The sequence below is a fragment of the Haliaeetus albicilla genome, chromosome 25 (genome assembly GCF_947461875.1).
Source record: "Haliaeetus albicilla chromosome 25, bHalAlb1.1, whole genome shotgun sequence".
Taxonomy (NCBI): Eukaryota; Metazoa; Chordata; class Aves; order Accipitriformes; family Accipitridae; genus Haliaeetus; species Haliaeetus albicilla.
In genome coordinates this window covers 9,918,410-9,940,403 of record NC_091507.1, presented here as the reverse complement: position 1 = coordinate 9,940,403, position 21,994 = coordinate 9,918,410, and the positions used below count along the sequence as shown (strand labels likewise).

General features: G+C 39.3%; 1 protein-coding gene across 6 annotated transcripts in view; it reads left to right on the top strand.

Moving 5' to 3' along the window:
• LOC104318782 (cohesin subunit SA-2) overlaps positions 1-21,994 on the top strand; it is a 62,462-nt gene that overhangs the window by 4,844 nt on the left and 35,624 nt on the right. For all 6 annotated transcript variants that reach the window (XR_011322071.1, XR_011322072.1, XM_069769933.1 and 3 more), the window contains 9 exons: positions 387-533; positions 2,042-2,138; positions 3,137-3,213; positions 8,547-8,618; positions 10,838-11,042; positions 12,732-12,883; positions 14,165-14,238; positions 14,691-14,814; positions 19,831-19,929. Coding sequence is in view for 4 of the 6 variants with exons in the window: in XM_069769933.1 (XP_069626034.1) it covers positions 387-533; positions 2,042-2,138; positions 3,137-3,213; positions 8,547-8,618; positions 10,838-11,042; positions 12,732-12,883; positions 14,165-14,238; positions 14,691-14,814; positions 19,831-19,929 (1,047 nt within the window). In the remaining 2 variants the exon portion in view is untranslated. The remainder of the gene's footprint in view (positions 1-386; positions 534-2,041; positions 2,139-3,136; positions 3,214-8,546; positions 8,619-10,837; positions 11,043-12,731; positions 12,884-14,164; positions 14,239-14,690; positions 14,815-19,830; positions 19,930-21,994) is intronic.

The following is a 21,994-nucleotide window of genomic DNA, read 5'->3' as shown; positions in this document are numbered from 1 at the left end:
GTTGTGTGTTTATCCTGTGAGTGAAAAGATGTAGAAGAGCTTCTGTGCTTGCTGTCTATTCTTCAGAAATTACAGATGTCACTGAAAAGTGCCTTCTGGGTAGTATACAAGTGTTCAGAAGCTTATTTTCTGTTATACCTTCCTGTGCTTATGACTCATTGTTGAGAAAAAATTCAAACTGGTAAATCCTTTCTTTCATCCCCTTCTGGTATGGTCATGTTTGATAAGACTTTATCAGTGTCCTTGAAGCTTAAAAGTTAGCACCCTGGGGAAATCATTACAATGAGAGCAAAATAAACTTGTTCTTAGGGGATAATTTGTGTATCTGTGAATGGCTGTTACGTGTTGCATTTTCTCACATACTTTCTTTCCTTGACTTGTTTCAGAGAGAGAAACGGAAGGTCCGAGAACAGTGTGAAAACATAAGGAGAAATTCTTCCAGTAGCAGAAGAGTGAGCCAGCTGCAGAATGGCGAAGTGGTTGAGGCAGTTACATTGTTTGAAGTGGTTAGCATGGGGAAGCGGGCCATGCAGGTATTTCTAGCTCTGAATTCTGAGAGGAGTTGGAGGGAAGACAGATAAACAGTGATCATTTCAGTTATTTATGCACTGGAGCATTGAGATTTTGTTCTGGTTTTGGCATAGGTGGGGAAGAAATGTGTTTGATTGGAAAACTGTTATGAGCATGGCTCTTGAAAAGAATGCAGCTTCAAGAAATTAGTGAAAAAGTAGCTGTCATATTTAAAAAGAGGAAAGAAGTATGTACCTAAACCAGTGTTCCTAAAGCAATGTCTGAACATATGAAGAGAGAATTATTTTAAAAAATACAGAAAAGGTTCACCAGTAGAAAATGTTAGTTGTTCAGGATTCTGAAAATCAGTCCTTTTTTTTTTTTTTTTTTTTTTCTTTTTTTTTCTGGGGCCTTGCCTTTTGGTATTTTTCTTTTAATTCCATTCCAATGCAGTTTGACAGCAGTTTGCATAATAGTCACATTTCCTGTGCATCTATATAGTTAGCAACTTTCTTCAGTGTGAGAAAGCCGACCTCCCCATGCTCTGTGAGTGTATGTTTATATTATATTTGTATATGTGTATGAAGGATTAAAATCTGGAGCCCCGAATATTTTTATACAGGGTTTTACATATGTCTCCAGTAGATAGTGTCTATAAGTAAAGTATGTGTGTGCACACATGAAATATACATTTATATTTTGGTTGTGAGACCTTAGTTTTTCCAAAATGTTTGTGTGGATGAACTTTTGCTGTGCTACAGCTGTGTTAACTTCAGTAGAGCTCTCTGAAGAGCTCAGCTTCTGCTGTGCAAAGCATGATGTGAAGGGCTTGGAAAGGTAGCAGCTTGAGTCCAGGCTGCTGCTGCTGCTAGAGTTCATTAGACCTGTGTGGCACTACAGGTGGGTTGAAGCCTGGATGGTTTGTCCCAGTGGGCCTGTCACGTACAGGTCTGTAGGCTGTACTGTTCTAGAAGTGAAATTTGGAGTTGTTTCTTGCCGTAAGTGTAGTATGTGAACAGTTTCAGCCTACTGCACAAACTGGGTGCTAGAGAAGAAGAGAACTCCCAGGGACAATTGCTACTATTAATTTAATATTAATTATTAGGTGGTGCAGAGGTTAAATGTGGGGTTTTTGTTTGGTTGGTTGGTTTTGTTTTGTTTGTTTTTTTTAATGAAACTGTTACCTCAGTGCTGGCAAGAAGTCAGGAGGACGATGTTTTGTTTTTTGTATATTAAATTTATTAAAGCTGTGGTTATTTTCCCTGTTAACAGGGAGCAAAGCATCTGTGAATGGCAACATTGCCTAGAGTAGAACTTGTGAATGAGCAGTTCAAGACTTCATTTTGCCCCAGAAGGAGTCTTTTACATGTACTATTAGAAATGGAACAGAATGGTGTGGAGTTTATTCTCATTTTTATAATTTAATGGAGATGGAACGGTGTTATTTTGTGTCTTTATTATGGATGTCCTCAGTGGAGTGCAGCATGCTGTGTTTGACTCCTGACTAATGAGTTTCTTTCATCTGTTCTAGTCTGTAGTAGATGACTGGGTTGAAGCTTATAAACAAGACAGGAATGTGGCACTTCTAGATCTCATCAACTTCTTCATTCAGTGCTCAGGCTGTCAAGGTAACTTACCCTCTTAGTAGCCCTTTCCATTGTCTGTGGGTGAGAGTAGTCTGAAGTGTGCTTTCTAAAATGGAATTTTTCTCTCCAGTAAATCATGTACTTACAATCTGTACTGTTCGTAGACAAACTCCAGATGGGCAGGACTAATTAATAAAGAATGTTGCTGGTTAAATTCTTTGACTCTGTGTTTACAGCATACCAGCTCTCAGAGTTGTATTAGAACATGGTTTGCAAGGTCAGGTTTCTGAATTGGCCTCATGTCACATCACTTTGCAGAATCCCCATGTAGGGAAGATGGTTTTGATGACCATTCTGATAAAAATCTAGTGTTTCAGTTACCATTTGTTTTGTAATTTCCTAGTATCTTTTCTTTTGCTAGTATATTTGAAAATAAACAACTAGCAAATTAAGCTCCCTGCTTTGGTGGCTAGAAAAGCAATCTCTTGCCTCATTGCGGTTACTTTTACCAGAGGGTTGTGAAGCTGTCTATTTCATAACAAACATTGAGACACAGTGACTTCTGGGGACAGTCTGCTAGCGAAATGCTTCAGGATGGCAAGTAAGAGTTTTAAGAAGACTTCTGTTAGTCTAAAAATTCTGAGTGTATTTAAGCAGCTAGAATGTACCTTTTACACTTCAGATGTTTTTTCAGGTCTTCAACTGATATGCCTTCTCTTATGGGAAATGTTTTGGGGTCTTTGACTAGCAGCGGGCAAAACTTTAGTAAATCCTTGAAGTAAATGAATGGACAGAGAAAATAGCCATACCAGACAACACAGGGCAGATTTCTCTAATGTGAATTTCTGTTTTGCTTCATCAGTATTTTCTATTATAAATGAATTTGTGTCTCCCTATAAATAAGTTGCCCATACCAGTGTAAACAGAGATAAAACAGTCCCCATTTCTTGGTGTTTCTAAATTTAAAATAAAGTCCTTACTTGAACTTGATTAATGTAATACAGTTGTTGGTAATTGTTTTTAAAACATTACTTTTCTAGGCATGGTAACAGCAGAGATGTTTCAAAGTTTGCACAAGAAGGATGTCATGCGAAAAATGACAGAGACCTTTGATGAGGTAGGCCCAGCTTTGACTTTGCCTGCCTTTTTTATATAAACAGTAGGCTTGACCTTAATAGCCAACCTGGACAGAGTTCGTGCTGCTTATCAGGAGCTGTGTCCCATTTCCTTAATATAAGAAAATAATCTTGCTTTTCACAAGAGAAATTTGGTGTTGTAATGACCCATTTCAGCAGCAGCAGGATTTTTTTTTTGTAAGTCACTTTTATTTTCAGAGTTTTGTTAGGGCTATCTAACTGCAGTCTTCCTGAATCTGGCTTTCTCTGAGGAGTTCTTTTGATAGTAACTTTATAGAGGTAAATATAACCTGGCATTGCAGCAGGTAAACAGTTCCTTTGGTATTTGGTTAATAGGTCCTTTTGAAAATACTATTGTGGATTACTGATGAGCTAATTCAAAGATTTTTTTAGCTGATATTTTTATTTGTATCTTTTCCTTCTGTTTTACTGACTATGAATTTTTATAACTATTATGTCATATGAAAGAAGAAAAATGCATTTCTGATTTTTAGGTAGTCAAAACAATAGTGAATATCTTATTTCTTGAGAATTCTTAAGAAAAATGCATAGCTTTACAATTCTGTTTCTCTATTTGACTGCTCCTTGGCTAATTATGCCAACATCAAATTTTCTGCAGCACTCTCACAGTTGCTTTTGTTCCTTTTTTCTGTATTTGCCACCTCTGAATTGATTTGTCAAGCAGCAGCCATCAGCCTTGCTTTAATTGAGCATCTCTCAAAGACCAGCTGCTGTAGCAATTCCCACAGAGGATGAATTTGCCAACATGGTTTTCTTCATTTTAGAAGTGTAGTAGCACTTGGGCTAATTTTTGACAGAAATGATCCGATATGTGTCTGGCCATATGAATTAGTAATCTGGCGCTTCTTTCCCAACTAAATTATCCCTGAATAGCCCTCACGATATGGTAGGCACAATGCAAAGTATGAAGATGTGATTATTGTTATCATCAGCCTGGATGTGTTACAGCTCTGTAACGTTTTCACCTGCCCTGGTGGGCAAAAAGGAAGGTTTTATAGTTGCCTTAGAAGCTGTATTCTGCATGCTATAAAAACAAAGTATTTTGACATGCTGATCTAGTGAAGCATTTTACTGATGGAAGGAAGTGATAATCCCTGTGTTAGATGCTCTGAATCTGTTTTTTTTTCTTTTTTCTTTAATTCTAAATCCAGTGAATTTTGAAATTCTTTGTCTGTTTTTAGATAAACTGACTCTAAAAAAACCTCCTAAGATGATTTATACAGAACTAAGTATTTTTAAAGACAGTATCTGTCAGCTTGTTTAATTGATATGACTAATATTAAGTCAGCATTAGTATAGAAAAAAATGTCTGAAGCAACCATTTCTATGTTAACTGCAGTTATTAGGTGATTGAAAGAATGCTTGAGGATTAAACCAATTTATTTTAAAGCAGAACTATAAGAGCAAGAGCAAAGCAGGTTGTTGTTTTCAACTGAGTTGTTTCCTCTTTGTGTTTCTAACATAGTGATTGAGTTAGTTGAGAAGTAGTGCCATATAGGACTACTGTGATTTCGAAAATATTTTTTGAAAACAAATGATAATAGTAGTGGAAGTAGTAATGAGAGTGGAGAATATTACCAGATATCTGCTTGAGTGTATCATCTTGCCTTTTGATTTATAGTTTGTTTATAGCATTCAGCCGACTGGAAGATTAAAGTTTTTTCTGTACTTCTTCATTCTTGATCATTTCAGTGATTTAACCATTGCTTTACTGTTCCATTAATTAATTGCAATGCTATATCCATGTGCCAATGCTTCCTCCCTAAATTCTCACTAGTGTTAATGGGAAACGTTAGTGGAGTTGAGTCTGGCAAGAAATGTGAAGGGCAACAGGAAAAGATTCTACAAATAATCAACAGCAAAAGGAAGATCAAGGAAAACATGGGCCCCAGTGACAGAGGACACAGAAGAACCCGAGGCACTCAATGCCTTCTTTGCCTCTGTCTTTACTGGTAAACCTGATTTTCAGAAATACTAGATCCCTGACACCGGAGGGAAAGTCTGGAGCAAAGACTACTTACCCTCAGTGAGGATAAGGAGGATCAGGTTAGGGAATACTTAAATGGACTGAACATACGTAAGACCATGTGGTCTGACAGAATGTACCCAAGAGTGCTGACGGAGCTGGCTGATGTCATTGTGAGGCCCCTTTTGATTATCTTTGAAAGGTGGTTGTGACTGAAAGAGATTCCTGAAGACTCAAAGAAAGCAAATGTCACTTCTGTTTTCAAGAAGGGCAAGAAGCAGGATCTGAGGAACTTGGGCTGGTCAGCCTCACCTTGACCCCTGGGAAGGTGATGAAGCAACTAATTCTGGAAATAATGTCCAAACACATGAAGGACAAGAAGGTGATCAGGAGTAGTCAGCATGGATTTGCAAAGGGGAAATTGTGCTTAACCAACCTGATAGCGTACTGTAACAAAGTGACTAGCTTGGTGGATGAGGAGGGAGCAGCAGATATTGTTTATCTTGACTTCAGTAAGACTTAACATTGTCCTGTAACATCCTCATAGACAAGCTGATGAAGTATGAGTTAGTTAAGTGGACAGTTAGGTGGACTGAAAACTGGCTGAACAACCAGGCCCACGGGGTAGTGATCAGTGGCACAAAGTGCATTTGGAGGCTAGTTACTAGCGGCATACCCCAGGGTTTGATGTTTGGGCCAATGCTGTTTAACATCTTTAATAACGACTTGGACAATAGGGCAAGGTGTACTCTTAGCAAGTTTGCAGATGATACAAAACTGGGAGGAGTAGCTGCTAGGCCAGGTGGTTGTTCTGCTGTTTAGAGGGACCTCAACAGATTGGAGAGCTGGGCGAAGGGGAACCTCATGAAGTTCTACAACAGGAAACCCCATGAACCCGGGGAGGAATAACTCCATGCATCACTACACACTGAGAGCGGACTGGCTGGAAAGCAGCTCTGCAGAGTAGGATCTCAGTGTCGTGGATGACAAGATGAACAGGAGCCAGCAACGCACCCTCAAAAGACCACCAACAACCTCCTGGGCTGTATGAGGCAGAGCATTGCCAGCAGGTCATGCGAGGTGATCCTTCCTCTTGCTGATAGTAGTGAGACCACATCTGGAGTGCTGAGTCATGTTCTGGGCTTTCCAGTACAAGAGAGATGGGATTTACTGGGGCGAGTCCAGCGAAGGGCCACAAAGATGGTTAATGATCTTTCATATGAGGAGAGGCTGAAATAGTTGAGCCTGTTCAGTCTGGAAGGAAGGTGGTTCAGAGGGATCTCATCCATGTGTAAAAATACCCAATGGGACAGAATGAGGAAGAGGAAGCCAGACTCTACTCAGTGGTGTCCAGTGAGACAGTGAGCACAAAGGTAAGTCAAGATGAGCAATGGGCACAAACTGCAATGTATGAAATTTGCCTGAACGCAAAACAACACTTTTACCGTGAGGGTGGTCAAACAGATTGCCCAGAGAGGTTGTGGAGTCTCCATCTGTGAAGATATTACAAAGCTGACTGCACACAGTGTTACTCGACACTGAGGGGACAGACAGGTTCTTTTAGGGATCCTTGGCAGAATGATGACTGCACTAATTGTAGTTACAATTAAAGCTTTATTTTCTTAACAGGATATTGTGATTAGTATAGCACACAATTTATGACTAGAATGGCACAGGATTTCTACAAGCAGAATCAATATAGTAGCATAATATGGAATTTATAATACAACTTAACTTAAAATTTCTAATCACCTAATACGGAATTTGTAACACAATTTAACTTATTTCTCATCACCTGGACCCTCTGCAGATTGGGTCAAATCTTAATATGTGGTTTGCTGTATCAATATAACAATCATTATCTAGACTTGAAAATCATATAAAAGAATACGAGTCACTCACTCAGTCCTTGGAGGAAGCAAATGATGGTGGAGGTGTCCCTGCCACTGGGGGGTCACGGGTCTCGCTGTCCAGCAGCAGCCTGGTCCAAGTTCTCCACTTAGGCCTTGCCACCACTTGATTTTGTGGACGGTGCTCTGGGTGCTGTGGTGCTTCCCTGTTCTGTGACGGGGTCATCACCACTGTCTGGCTGGCTGGGTGCCTGGGACCTTTAAGGCCGGTAAGGAGGGGAGCAGCTGGCCTGGTGCCCAGGAACCTTGAGGCCAGTAGGGAGGGGAAGAAGAAATCTGTTTGGTTTGTCTACTTGGTTCACAGGACCTTCAGGGACGGATAATGAGGGAAAGGGAATGAATATGTGACGCGCTTGGTCACAGAGAATGGCTGCTTGCCTCATAAAATGGTGTTAGTTACGCTTAACCACATTATCAGGGTTGGGAACAGGGGTTACCAGTCACACATGGCACTGGGCAGCCTGCTTCGTCTGGCCCTGCTTGAGCAGGTGGGGTTGAATTAGATGATCTCAAAGAGGCCCTCTCAATTTCAGTCTTGCTGTGATTCTGTGAAAACTTGTGCTGGCATTGGAAGCAGAGAATGGCTTTAATATGGTCACTGAGGCATTTATTTCTTTGCTGTGGGCAGTGGTATTCCTCAGTGGAGAGACAGGCTTCTCTTTAGGACCACTGCTTTTTGTTTTCCCCTCTTTCTTAAACTATTCTGCTTCTGTCTTCTGCTTTTCTTCCTGTATGTGGCATTTTATTTCTTGCACTTCTTTGTTCTTTTGTAGGTTTCCTTCCCTCTCCCATTTTGTTGCTGAAATGTTTAGCAATAGAAGAGCTAAGTTAGATGCATAACTGTACAGCCAGATAGGGATAGAAATACTTGTGCTTCACTGAGCCTAATAAAGAACTGTAGATCATACGTCTTTTGTCTTGGAATAATTGCAGAGTTGAGGAAACATCTCTGAATCAAGTCAGACTAGTGCCGAAAACATTTCTCTATAATTTGAAAAGCTCAGAATAGTGTTCTAGAGTTTAGACGTTTTACAGTACCTAGTTACTAAATGTTGGAAAGGGATATCTCTTTAGACTTGCTGAGGAGCCATATCTTAGAATTAATAATGCGGATTATACCTTGTATATCTTTGCTTACAAATTTTAAAAACAAGTTGTCTCTTACTTGTAGCAAGAAAACTCAGGTTTTGTATAAAAGTGTGTTTTTCTTCTATCATTGGTTATAAATAGAAATTACCGAGATGAGAAGGAATTAGATTTCGTTTAGTGCATTGGATTGGAGCCACCTGTAATACAAATTGCCTTAAGTTTTAATAGTCTTTTAAATATGATGCATGGTTTGTGATGCTTTTGTCTTTATGAATTAACTGTGCCATTGCATCAAAAAGCTTTTAAAATTTTCTCTTATGCATCACAGGAAACTGGGTTGCAGTACAAGAAATTCATGGCCTATCCTTGGATCCTGACAGTTACTTGGCCTGTGGACACGGTAGGACTCTTGTAGTTCTCTGCAACCGTAGTATAGCATTTTCTGTGGCTGTATTTCCTATTTCAAGTGTATGCGAATACATCAGAACTAGTCATCTTAAACTGTGCATTAATGAATGGAGATAATCATGCGCTTCTGAGGTCTACTTCATCTGGTCTGTTTTAGACCCTTGGTTTGGGTGAACACATGGTTTTCAAATGTCCGTTTCTCACTATTGATGTCAGAAGGACATCAGCATTTTGAACAGACTGGTGTATGTCAAGTTGCAGTGGTGTTCAAGAGTGTTCCCCATCCCTTCCAGCAAGCTCTACACACACACATGCACTTGTGCATGCATATGTGCATGTATGCACACAGAGGTTTCGGCAGACAGATTTGTTCAAAGGCTTGTTTCATCAGAACGTTCTCTTGCAAACATAAATGTTTGACTGGAAGAATATTTTGAGAACAGAAACAGCTCTTCCGTAATGCCTCTTCCCATACAACACTTGCAGCATTGTGGGGAATTCATCTTAACTCCTTGCTGGCGCTTCACTTTGACTTTCCTCTCTTTCCGTAGACTCTGTATGAAAGAAAGAAACATTTCCAGGATGAGTCAGAGCAGGAGCTTCAGTTGAGTGATTTGAATAGTTCTCTGCAAAAGCCTGTGTTGACTTGGTTTCTGGAAGTAGAGTTGCTTCTCTCTACTGGTTATGGAGGGAATCTAAGGGAATCCCAGGTTAGGCACCTAAATGTACGTGGTGTGCCCATTGTGCTGTCTATATATTTACAGTATGCATGTTACCATTAAATAGTATCCCAATATGATAAACATGGACAGCAGAAATGCTCTTAGAAAGTGAGATGTCTTCCTGTATTTATGCTACTTTTCAGATTGAGGAGTAAGCTACAGTGATAAAGTAGGTATTTCCTGAAGTTGTAGGTTGTCCTTCTACTGTCTGTGTCGTGATCAAGGAGAATTGAATGGGGCCTGCTGGGGACTTCCCTTTCTGTCTTGGCACTTCCTAATACTGTTGGGCTCTGAACTGACTCTTACAACCTGATCAGGAACACATCCCAAATTCCCAATGTGCTTTGGGTTGCGGGTATCCCTGAGATTAGTCCGTTCGCATTTATTTTTCAAAAAAGCAGTGGGTCCTGTGCTGTGGAAACGAAGTTACAAGAGAAGAGCATGAAGTGCACTTTATAAGTACATGAGGTTATTCTGGGTGTGAAGCTCCATGTTAGAATATGTCTGAGAAGGTGTTTGACCAACTAGTGAAGGACCAGCTGGGTAGTGGCCTGCCTTCAGGATGAAGTTTTCTATAGAGAGTGAAGATTTGAAGTTCCCTGGCTCCATTCACACCTGGAAACTATCAAGATGTAAATTGATATTCAGAGCCATTCCTGGGATCTGTGAGGTGCAAATGAAATAAATGTTCATGCTGCCTGAGGTTGTCATCTACAAATTCCTCCTAGTGTGCTCTTCACATGTGCTCTTCACTGTTTTGTGTGAGAAGTCATTTGAGCTGCCCTCTGTCTGCTTTCTTCCTGGCAGTATCAACTGTACTGTGAACACTCTTGTGGTTTTATTGTAACTTGCTTTTTGCATAATGTCAAAGGTGTTGCCTGCTTGCTGTTTCTGTGGAGGGTTTCAGAGACCTAGGCGCTGGTGGTGTAGCTGGGTGACTCAGTATTTGTTACTAAGCTGTAGCCTGATAAACTCCTTAAGCTGGCCGTGCTGCTGAGGGAAACAGTCCCATCCTCCTCACATCACAGTTGTTTGTCTTCATTTTTCAGTCACCTCAGTTTCCTCCTGGATTTTACCACACACTTGCAGCAACAAGAAGGATGGGGAAGTGGGGAAGCACTACTACCTGTGAGGAAGTAGAAGAGGCCAGGAGTGCTCATGGTTTATGCCAGTGAAAGTTATTTCTGATGCTGTGGCTTCACATGCCCTCTCCCACCCATCTGTTCACAGCTACCTCACATACATTGCTTTCAGATGTGAGCTTTCATGACAGTGTAGCTCTAATGAAGCTAGTTTGTCTCTGTGCTTGCTTGTAACCTAGTTGCATGTCCCTACTTTGGAGTAATAACCATGAAAAAAATTATGGGGGGGCTGAGGTGAAGCTGACTGTCAGCAAAGCTCTCTCTGATACCTGGGGGGAGAGATGTAAATGGTGTGCACAAGCAAAACTAATTGGTGTGTTTTCTCTTGACTTTTCTTTCCTGTGCAGGACAATAAAGACTACCCGCTGATCAGAACAGGACCATACTGGAAGAAGTTCAAGGCCAATTTCTGTGAATTTATTGCAGTGCTTGTCCAACAGTGCCAGTGCAACATCCTGTATGATAGCTACTTGATGGACACTATCATCTCGCTGCTTACAGGCTTAGCGGACTCCATGGTCAGAGCATTTAGACACACAAGCACTTTGGCAGGTAAAATAACTTGCAGAGTTGCAGTAGATCGTGTTTTGTTGACGTGTGTACAAACAAAACTGCTCAAAACTGAAAAGCTGCCTTTACTGGAGCAGTTGTTTTCTTATGCACTGACAGTGCCTTCCTCCTAATGTATGTTACTGTAATATAAATTATTTGTTCCCATGTGTATCTGAATGGAATTTGGATGCTTTAGATATGATGGATCTAGACCAATTTTTTCTTTCTGAAGAAATTTTCTTTAATGCCTGACATGACTAACTTTAGAATTATGCTGTGTTCTGAATCTTTTTTTTTTTTTTTGCAGTAACTGATTTTTCACAGTCAGTTTTCTATTTTGTTATTTTTCTCCCTCCACTAATTAATGTGATGAAGTTGCATTAAATGCCTCACCTAAAAAAGCTTCCTTTGGAGAGCTGCTATTCTTTTGGTACCTGTGCTAAAAAGAACATTGCGTGTTACGTATTCTTGTTTCCTGCAGCATGATGGTACTAAAGCTACTACTTTTTTTTTTCTTTTTTCCCCCTTGTCCTGGTTTCAGCTGGGATAGAGTTAATTGTCTTCCTAGTAGCTGGTACGGTGCTATGTTCATGCGAAGAAAGTTGGTAACACACTGATGTTTTCAGTTGTTGCTAAGTAGTGTTTAGACTAAGTCAAAGATTTTTCAGCTTCTCATGCCCAGGGAGCAAGAAGGCTGGAGGGGCACAAGAAGCTGGCACAGGACACAGCCAGGGCAGCTGACCCAAACTGGTCAAAGGGCTATTCCATACCATGTGACGTCACATCCCGTATATAAACTGGGGGGAGTGGGGGTGGGGGATCACCGCCTGGGGACTAACTGGGTGTCCATCAGCGAGTGGTGAGCAATTGCACTGCGTATCATTTGTACATTCCAATCCTTTCATTATTGCTGTTGTCATTTTATTAGTGTTATCATTATCATTATTAGTTTCTTCTTTTCTGTTCTGTTAAACCGTTCTTATCTCAACCCACGTGTTTTACTTCTTTTCCCGATTTTCTTCCCCATCCCACTGGGTGGGGGGGGAGTGAGTGAGCAGCTGCGTGGTGCTTAGTTGCTGGCTGGGGTTAAGCCACAACACCCCTAAAGCCAGTAAATACCTTCTTTGCCACGCAAAGAGCACTTAAAGTATAATTTGTTCTAAAGTACGCTGTATGCTTTGAAGGCTCAAAAAACTCACCTGAAATCTATGCAAACCATCTAGTGATCCTTAAAGGAATGTGAATTTTTGTCAATTCAAGTAAAATCTTAAGATTCCCAGTCTTTTATCAGCCTGCTTCACTGTTGGTTGTTTTTTTTGGTTTGGTTTTTTTTTCTTTTTGTTACTGAAAATCACCTGTTCTACAACTCTAGATTCTTTTAGTTTATGTAATTTTGATTTTTCTGCAAGAGAGTTGCCCAGTAAATTACTTCTCTAACTAGAACTCTGACTAGAACTCTGTCCAAAAGTTGTAAATCACCAGTAATATCACTAATTTTTCCTTTTTTGATAATTGCCTTTAAAATAAACACTGTGTTTTAAAACAAACGACTATAATCTAGTAGTGTTCTTATTTTGGGTAATAAACTGGATTTGGCTAACCATATCCTTTTTGTGGTAAAGTGGTGAATATATTTATGCTGCATATCCCTGAGCTAAGCTAAATATGTTGGGTTTCTTTCCTTTTTAGCAATGAAACTTCTGACAGCAGTTATAAGCGTACATCTGAACCTTGATGTCAACAAGCACAATGCTGAAAGATTGTATGAGGTGGAGAAGAAGAGGATAAGTGGCAAGAGGACCAATTACAGACTTGACCAGCTAGAGAGAAAAAGGAAAGAGGTTAGGCAGGTGTCTTGTACAGGAGATGTGTGAAGATGTAAAAAGAGGCATTGCTGACAGCTTGCTTTGGGGTCACTGCAGTTCTTTGAGGTTTATGTGTTTATCTAATTCATGGTGCAGAACAGTTGTGACTGGCTAGATTAAGTGGTACAAAAATGACTAAGGTAATAACTGCCCTGTGTACTGTTAAATTGTGATGTCTGTCCTACTAATTGCTTCTCTAAATTGGCATCATTAGCCCTTGATCTGTATAGAAATATGGATTTGCACACACTTGTAATTGCATCAGTAGCTCTGGTGTTGTGGGAGTGCAGTTTTGCATATCTTTATACAAATTACAAGCCAAAATTTTAGTTCTTGAACTGAATTTCAATGAATGAAAAAGGACACAGGAGAGCTGTCATCTCCATGTAAGTAATGCATTGTAAAAATGGTTGTAACTTCAGGTATGACCTGTATCTTTCTTGCTGTTCAGTTTCTGTCATTTCTTCCCTGCTCAGCCAGACAGCTCCTTATCAACTCCCAGAGCCAGGCCTATAACTGTAAGAAATAATTCTGGCTTGAGGGTGGAGGTGACTTGCTGTATGAACATCAAGCATAGTTCCTTCTCTCCTGACCTTAGAATCAGTTACCTCTGTTCTTAGCTTTGGGTGCTCGTGGACTTCTCAGTTGTAGAAACAATGCCTTTTTTTTGTGGGAAGAAGTGTTTGGGTGAGACAGGGGTTTTTAGTATCATCATAAGTCTGATCTTATGGGAAAAACAGAGAAAATGTGTGTGTTGAGCGGGGGGGAACCCAAACGTGTCACCCTTGCTGATGCTGTTGATGAGAGAATGTTTTTATTAAGTAGCTTAGGTTCCAGAAGTTCATAACTAGATTTTCACGGCTCAGTTAAAATACATGCTCATTGTGGAATAGGTGCATTTTGAAAATTCCCTTGTCTGCCTTTCTTCCATCTCTGTTTAAGTGCATAAAAAGAGAATTTGGAGCTATATGTGAAGATTGCTTAATGGTTGTTCTGTATCTTTCTGTGTATTGACAGATCAAGACTCACTATATCAAACAAGTCCCTTGTTATCCAGGTTAGCAGTTGGTATCTGATAAGCTTAGCTACAAAAAGGCCAATTGCTAGTGTAGATACAGACCACTCTTTTTATGTTGGTACCACGTGTGAATGCCAGCGATTTACACTACAGTAGTATTGTAAGTGCACTGATGCAAATTTTTCCTGTGTAGTGAATTGTGGGACCAATATTAACATTCAGTTCCCTTTGTATTTCAGTATGAGTGTAAGCTTCTAGAGATACAGAACATGATGAATGCTATTTTCAAAGGGACGTTTCTAAACCGTTACCGGTAAGAATACAAATAAAGCTGTGATGTGTATCTGCATTCCCAAGGAACTCTTGCTCAAATTGCCCAGATACCAGAATGAAGTTAAACATCCTAGAGGCACTGATGGTGTCAAGGAAAGTGTAGCAGTTAAATTATTTTAAAGAATTTGGGCTTACGAAAGGACCTCTCTTAAGTATGTTTCTTAAGTATGTTTCCATAGCCTGCTGGCTATGGAGCAGTGCATTTGTGATTGAGAAGATATCCAGAATTACAAAAAATTACTGCATGAAATGTTTGTAGATAAAAGTGGCTTAACTGAAGACTAATTCAGAACATTAATATGAAGATACTTGTAATATTTTGGATTATACATGCTTCTGCAATTCCAGAAAATAAAAATACTGCAAATAATGTAATTAATATATATTAGGCATTTTTAATGTATTGATACTACAATTTTTATAATTTCACAGTGATGTGATCCCCGAGATCCGAGCAACTTGCATTGAAGAAATTGGCAGCTGGATTAAAACATACCCAGATGGTTTTTTAAATGATAGCTACTTAAAATACATTGGGTGGATGCTGTATGATAAGGTAAAATTTTAATTTTTCTTACTGGGGGCAGTAGATGAGAATTAAAAAATTTTTTTTTTTTTTTTTTTTTTAAATAATCCTAACATGTAAATTCTTGAGAGTAGATATTTAAGATTGTGGTAGTACAAAAAAGAATTTACTTTCTTCCCCATTTCGGGTTTTATTTTTAAAGCCATTGTAGCATGAAATAACGGAGAACATTTTTTCCAGTTCTGTATCAATGTGTATCCCTGTGTGTGCAGTTATTTTTATATGTTACTGAATCGGGAGCTATTACTGAATTGTAAAATGGCCTATATCCTTTGAGCACATGCAGTGTCAAATGTTGACTAAAATTCTGCTTTTAGGTTTGATGGCTACATTTAAAGTTTTGTTTTATTTTATATAAATGAACAAAAATATATTGCCTATAGTAAAATAGTCTTCAATATTGCATTTCTCATTTGGAATTAAATGGATATAGAAAATACTGACAGAAAGTCCAGTCATTTCCCAAAGGGTTTTCTCCTTTTCCCTATAGTAAGTTTGTTTTTACTTTTGAGTAGAGGCACATTTAGAAAAACACACCCACCCCCCACCCCCCAAACAGAAAAAACAACCAAAAGAAAACAGTAACTGAAAAATACGCATTTTCTCGTGCTTCTAAAATGCATGAGAGGTTTTCGGGGGATAGGAATATTTACTGTGAATGGCTAATTACAGAAATTGGTACACTGTACTTCTGCAGGGCACCTTTTAAAGTGTATATAGCTTCTGTATAAATTCTGAAACATCCTCAGTTTTGTCAGTTTTAGGCAATACCTGTGTTCTGTGAATAAAATTGTAGTTTAACACAAAGCCAGGAGGGGGAGCACGAAGCCTTACTTCTTCTGCATTGTGCCATTACTGTAAAGGTAGTATTTAGGTTTTTAGAACAACAAATCTATCAAGAACGTCTTTTCCTGCATAAATCTTATCTGAGCAGAATATCTTTTTAGTATATGTTCAGTTGGGAGAATTGTTAAAAGAAAAAGTGATTTTTGAAGATGATGTGTCTTCATTCCCAGTGCTGTACAGTGAAAATTAACAGCTGGTGTCTCTGATTAATGCACATAGCTCATCCAGTGTCATTTATTGGGAACTGGAAATGGTTGTTTTTCTAAAGCTTATTATCTGAAAGCAATGCAGATGCAAGCAGAGTGAGATAAAGTGAGAAGTCTTCCATGTTCCACATTTGGCCGAGACTTGGTAGTGTGCCATTACTGGTGGTTGCAGTCCCTCGCTGTGCTTTGTGATTTGCAGCCACTGTTAAATTGCCCAATTCCAAAATGAGAGCAGGGCATTTTTGGCAGCAACACGGGCAGCAGTGCTTTTATATACATCTGAATGTTATTTCCCACTACTCCTCCTTAATGAGCATTTCCATCCCATCTTGTTGGGGGTGGGCAGCAAGAAACTGATATCTCCCAGAGCCAATTTTCTTTTAGAATATAATGTGGAGAAGTTTGCCAAATAATTTAGGCCCCAGAGTGGAACAACCACAAAAGTATTCTAGTGGTGGGGGAAAACCTGGCCAGGATCATCTACAGTGCTGTAAACAGAGATTAAGTTCAGTCATTTGGGAGGCTTTAAAGCAGAGAGGGGAGGGGGAAGTAAGTATAAAATTAACATTTTGTCTTCAAAGTCTTTTATTTGAATATAATCATTCTTTCTTCCCCGTGAGATACCATTTTGCCATTATACCCTGATATGAAACATTATATTTTTCCATGAAAAGTTACTTACTAGGTGCAAGAAGATGCTCTAAATTCAGTGGCAATATGCTCAAAATTGCATATGATGATCTCTCTTTGGCCCAGTGAGTTGTGGAACAGCGCTATAAATACATTTTCGAGTAGTTTATGTTCATCTGCTAGAAATAATTTAACTTTTTATTTTTGAAGACCAAACAACAGTTGATACTAAATCTGACAACTGTGTGCAGTTGAACAATGTTATATGTAAGCGCAGTCACCTATCGGTGCATTTGTGAAATCCAGGCACCTAACTTGCGCTCAAAGGCACTAGTGTTCTTCCAAGGGAATATGTAGCTACTAAGTCAGCATCCAGATCCAGTCAAACCACTGCTGGTCTGAGCAGCAGGTGTTGAAGAGAAGTGCTGTGTAAAAAAGTTCAGAGTTAAAGACCAGAAAAATCAAGACAATGAAGAATAAGGATGGTGAAAGTAGAAGGCAGAACTAGCAGACAGGAAGGCAAAGACAATGGAGATGCACGCTTGGGACCTCCTACTATGTTAGACTAGCTTTGTCCGGAACTTCAGGGCAAGTTGTTGAGGTTTTCACATTAGACTATGAAAAACACCCAAAGAAATCCTGTGGAAACACAAACTTGCTGTTGAAATGAACTTCTGTGTCCTGACTGTGTGATCCTCCTGGCAAATTTCAGGAAATTGAAAGGGTTTTTAGTTTTGCCTCCTATTCAACGTGGCTATAGAAACTGATCCTGTGGTTATGGCTACTTCTGAAATACTTCTTTCTTCAAATGGTCATGTTAACATAGTGGTTTTCTGCTCCACAGGTCACCTCTGTGCATATGTACTGATTTTTTTTTTTTTTTTTGTGCGGGGTGGGGGGCAGTTTTAAAAATTGTTTTATCTTGACAGGACAGGTAAGCTGGATTGTCTTTGCTATTCAGCAGTAACTCAGAAGTAGACCTAGTCTTCCCAATTTATTATTTGGGGAGTATTGAAGAGAAAAAAATGACGCAGTGACCCCATCAAATCATCCAGGTCCCAGCCTGTATTTGTAAGGCTTATTGAATGGCCCCCATCTCTGTAATAGTGGTGAGGCTGAAATCTCATAACTGAATGCATCTAAACAGTGCTGGAGCCCATGCAGAACTCTTTGAGGTCCCTAGAGCTGCTCACCATCTTAATGATGTTTTCTGCCAGTCTGTTTGCAGGTCAGGGCCGAAATATACTGTGATACAGCTGAGGGACAGCATATGTTCAGAGTATCCTGAAAATGTGCCTACATAATTTCCCTTCACTCTGTCACAGCTTTGAAAGACCAAACAGGCAGGTATTTTGTCAAGGTTAGAATGGTAGTTCTGGCGAGGGGAGTAGATGGCTGGGTGTTTGTACTTGCGTACGTTACTGTCAAAAGTAGCTGAAGGTAAGTAGTAAGATGGAAGGATGTGAAGTAATTTTGAATGACTAAGAATCTATGAGGAGTGATGAATCTAGAAAAGGAGAGGTGGTTGAGAAGGAGAAAATGCAGCTGAAAACAAGAAGACAGCAGAATTAGTCATAGTAGAAGTAGTTATTTGTTCTTAGTTACTACAGTTAATTTTCTTAACACTTAGAAGAAACTTACATATAGGGTTATGACTGAGAGCTTTCGGGTGGGAACAGGATACCTTAGAAGGCAGGTGGTGTAGTTTAATGTATTAAACTTTATATCTGCAGACCTACGCTTGAATGCCACCTGACTAACAAATGTAAATGACATTACTAGCTACATGCCAAGGGCTATATGACCATCCAACACATCACAAACTTCGCCCCCCCCTTTTTTTTTTCCCTTTTCCCCAAGCAAAAATGCAGTCCCTATTCACAAGCAAAGCCTTTGTGATAAAATACTGAGGGCAGCTGAAGCCAGGATTGCAGTACCTTGGCTGAGCTGAGTTTGTGCCAGTGTGCAGTGATGAGTACCAAATTGGGGCTGTGTGTGAGTTCTATGCTGTGGAGCCCTTGTGGCTATAGGAAGTGGCAGGTGTGGGCAACAGTTTTTCTCAGACAAGGCCTTTAATTTTAAGGTACAGTATAGAATAGGGACTGCTGGTGTGTCACAGGCAGATTAGAGAGCAATAGTCATTATTACCTGTCTTTCATATTATATTTCTAGCAAAAAGTTGTCTTATGCAAAACTGTTGGTCAAAGCCTGCTACTGGGTGTCATCCATTGCTTTCCATCTAAGCAGGTGAACAGGAACTTGTAGTAATGGATAGCCTATGTGTAGGTGGTCTCCTTTCTTGGGTTTCCTTGATTATTCTTACTGCTATTGTTAGCAAGAGGAATTAAGGAAGAAATATGAAGATTCAAAGCCTGCAGTTCATTTTAGTGTCTCTGCTGATATCTTTAGCATTATACGTTTACAGAACGCAGTGATTTTTCTATGTTAGATACTCAAAATGACTTTCCTAATGCCATTTGTCATAAAGCTTTGTCATTTGAAAGGTGTAGCAATATGCATGAAATAATTTGAAAGCTGGATAAGGAAAAGTCTTCTTTTTGAGGCATCTATGAAGCAGCAGTACTAATAGTATGAAATAACACCTTGGAGAGATAAATATGTTTTGCCTAGATCAACTAATTAGGCCAAATTCAAAGCAACCCTTTTCTTAGAATACTTAAAATATGGTGTTCTAGTGTAAAACAGAAATAAGGAGAAGGCATAACATTTAACTCTGTATGTGTAAGAACCCAGAATGATAAGCCAGTGCATTTCTAAGGGGTACCTCTTCCTCTGGGAATCTTCCAGAATTTCTTGGAGTCCATGTTTGTGTTTAACAATTGTCTGAGTCAAATGTTGAAAGGAAGCAAGCAAAGTCTGATGTATGGACGAGTGCTGGTTGTATTAAGTAGGTCATATATACTTTTGTCTTTGTGTCTTTAAAAGGTGAATAGCACAGTTCTGGCACCTTTTGCATTCTGTTGCTTTTATTAACTGTAAGGTCTGTGAGAGTTTCTTTGACTCTTAGGAAACCTAACACAAATTTTGGTGTCACCTTTAAGTTTGGCTCACTGCAGGCTTCCTCTGTGTGTGTGTGTGAGAGAGAGAGAGAGAGAGAGATGCATGTGTGTGCACACAGACAAAATGGTACTGATATCACTAATAAAGAAGATGAGGCAGTATTTGGGTAGTCTGCTGTAGGCACCCACAAAGAACTCTTATTTACTTAATATAAATGCCAATAGTGAATAACATCAAAGATAACATGTTTTTTACTGTTAGACAATTTCTCTTTGTCTTGTAGCAAGCTGAAGTGCGCTTGAAGTGTCTTCTGGGACTACAGGGAATTTATAGCAGAAAAGAACTTGTTTCCAGGATGGATCTCTTTACTAGCAGATTCAAGGTAAATAGATTACTGTTTGCTATTTTTTAAGTCTGGGTTGGGTGTATACACAGGGTCTGGTGTTTTGATCAGAGCTGATCTCCTCACTCTTTTGACTGACAGGAGCTTAAGAGTACTGCAGAAACAGCCTGCTTGACTGAGTGGATGAAGGAGTTTTGCAGAGATGTTTCCCTCTGTTTCTATGGAATTCTTTGTTTCACTTTAGTTCATGCACAAAATGATGTTAGCATGCACCGTGGTTAGTTATCGCCACCATTCATCCAGAATGGCCCAGATTTTTTTACAGGATCTTTGGCAGATGACAAAGAATTTCGTACTCTAAAAGTCCCTTTTTTTGCTGTGCCTGATAATGGGTTAACCTTGTAGATACTGGATTGGCTGACCGTGTATCCCACTGATGTGGGAATGGCTCTATGTTGATCCACCATGTCAGTATGAATCTTGAAGAAGGATCCCTTATCTCCTTTCTGAACAAGTCAGGTGATATGCTATAATTCTGAGAGCTTGTTCTGTGACTGCACTGACCCTATACACTGCCTCTATCATATTCCAACATTGTAATTCATTTAAGAAGTAAGCCCTTTACTTTTTTTAATCCTGCCCTTGGTAATGATTTCGTCAGCTACTCTTATCCCATTGGGGCTGCACCTTTTCACTATTTGAATAAGAAAGCTCAAGGTGCTGTGATTGATATTTCAGTCCCTTTGAATCACTACATAATCAATGCCTGCATGTGGTGGTAGTTCATGTTCTTTTTGTAAAAAGGTGCAGGGCTTACCTGTATGTCAAAGCAGTTGCTAACAGTAAAAAAATAACTGTAGCACATCCTCAAAGAACAAGAAATAGATTAATATTGGTATCTTAAGAAAAAAATTATTCAGACTGAAACTTGGTTGTCTAAGATTAACCCGTTTTAAACAGTTGTGTGGTAGTCCCTTACCTTTCTGTCTAAAAGAAGGTTGCTGGAGGTAACTGCAGGACTGGTATTCAAAGTCTGATGAAATAGCTCCAGTCTGTTTGTACTGCGACCTCCCTCTGTGTGGAGGTTGCTATATAAATGGATTATTGCAAATGCCATCCCCCGATCAAAAAAACCCAATACAAACACAACAACTTCCCCTCTAAACAAAAGAAATCCAAACAGCTACACACAAAATACAGACTGATCTGGAATCTGATTTCAAAGTTTAAATCATGCTTTCTCAGTGATGGGAAATGTAATCATATAGCCATCAATCCATTTCCCACAAGCGGGAGTTTTGCATGCTCCTTCTGTTACCCTTACCCTTGAGTGTTCAAACTTGGGATTCATGGAATTCCACACCTTGCAACTGCCTTGTGAGAAAAAGGAAGGTGCAAAGTAAAATGAAGCTAGAGATTTAGAAATGATATGTTAAGTGAGAAAGCTGTTAGTCCCAAAACAGGCAAGTCCAAAGGTTTAATATACCTTAAAGATGTAGGCCACACAGAGGGGTGTGAGTTCTTGGGTACATAGGACAGGAAAATTTCCACTGTTTTCTGAGGTGTTTGCATGTGTACCAAGTTACAATAATGTGAATTCTGGAGGTCAGGAGTATTGCTGCTATTCCATGAAGTACCTTTATGACTCAAGTCCTAATTGTCTTTCCAGCAAGGCGCTGGCTTCTGTAACATGTAGGTACATGCACGTTATTGTTGATGGGAGAAACTGATTATATAATGCTTGTAATTTGAGGCTTACCTTCATTTAACATACTGAAGTGCCAGTAGTAACAACATCTTAGAAATAAGTTGTCAGTCACTTTTAATTTGTAGACTGTAGTTGATTTCTTGTGAACGCATACATTACATCTATAAAAAATATCATATTACTGCATGATTAATTCAGTTAAAAAATTAACATGCTGTTAATTTTCAGGGGCTGGGGAACTACTTGGTAGTAATCGAGTTGCCTTATGTCTCTTAGGAAATAGCTGCTGAAATAAAAATAAATCTCTGCTCTACTAGTATAGATGATCTAGCTGTAGCAAAGATATATGTTTATTGAGAACAAACCATGTTACATCTTTTTATTGTCATTTTACAT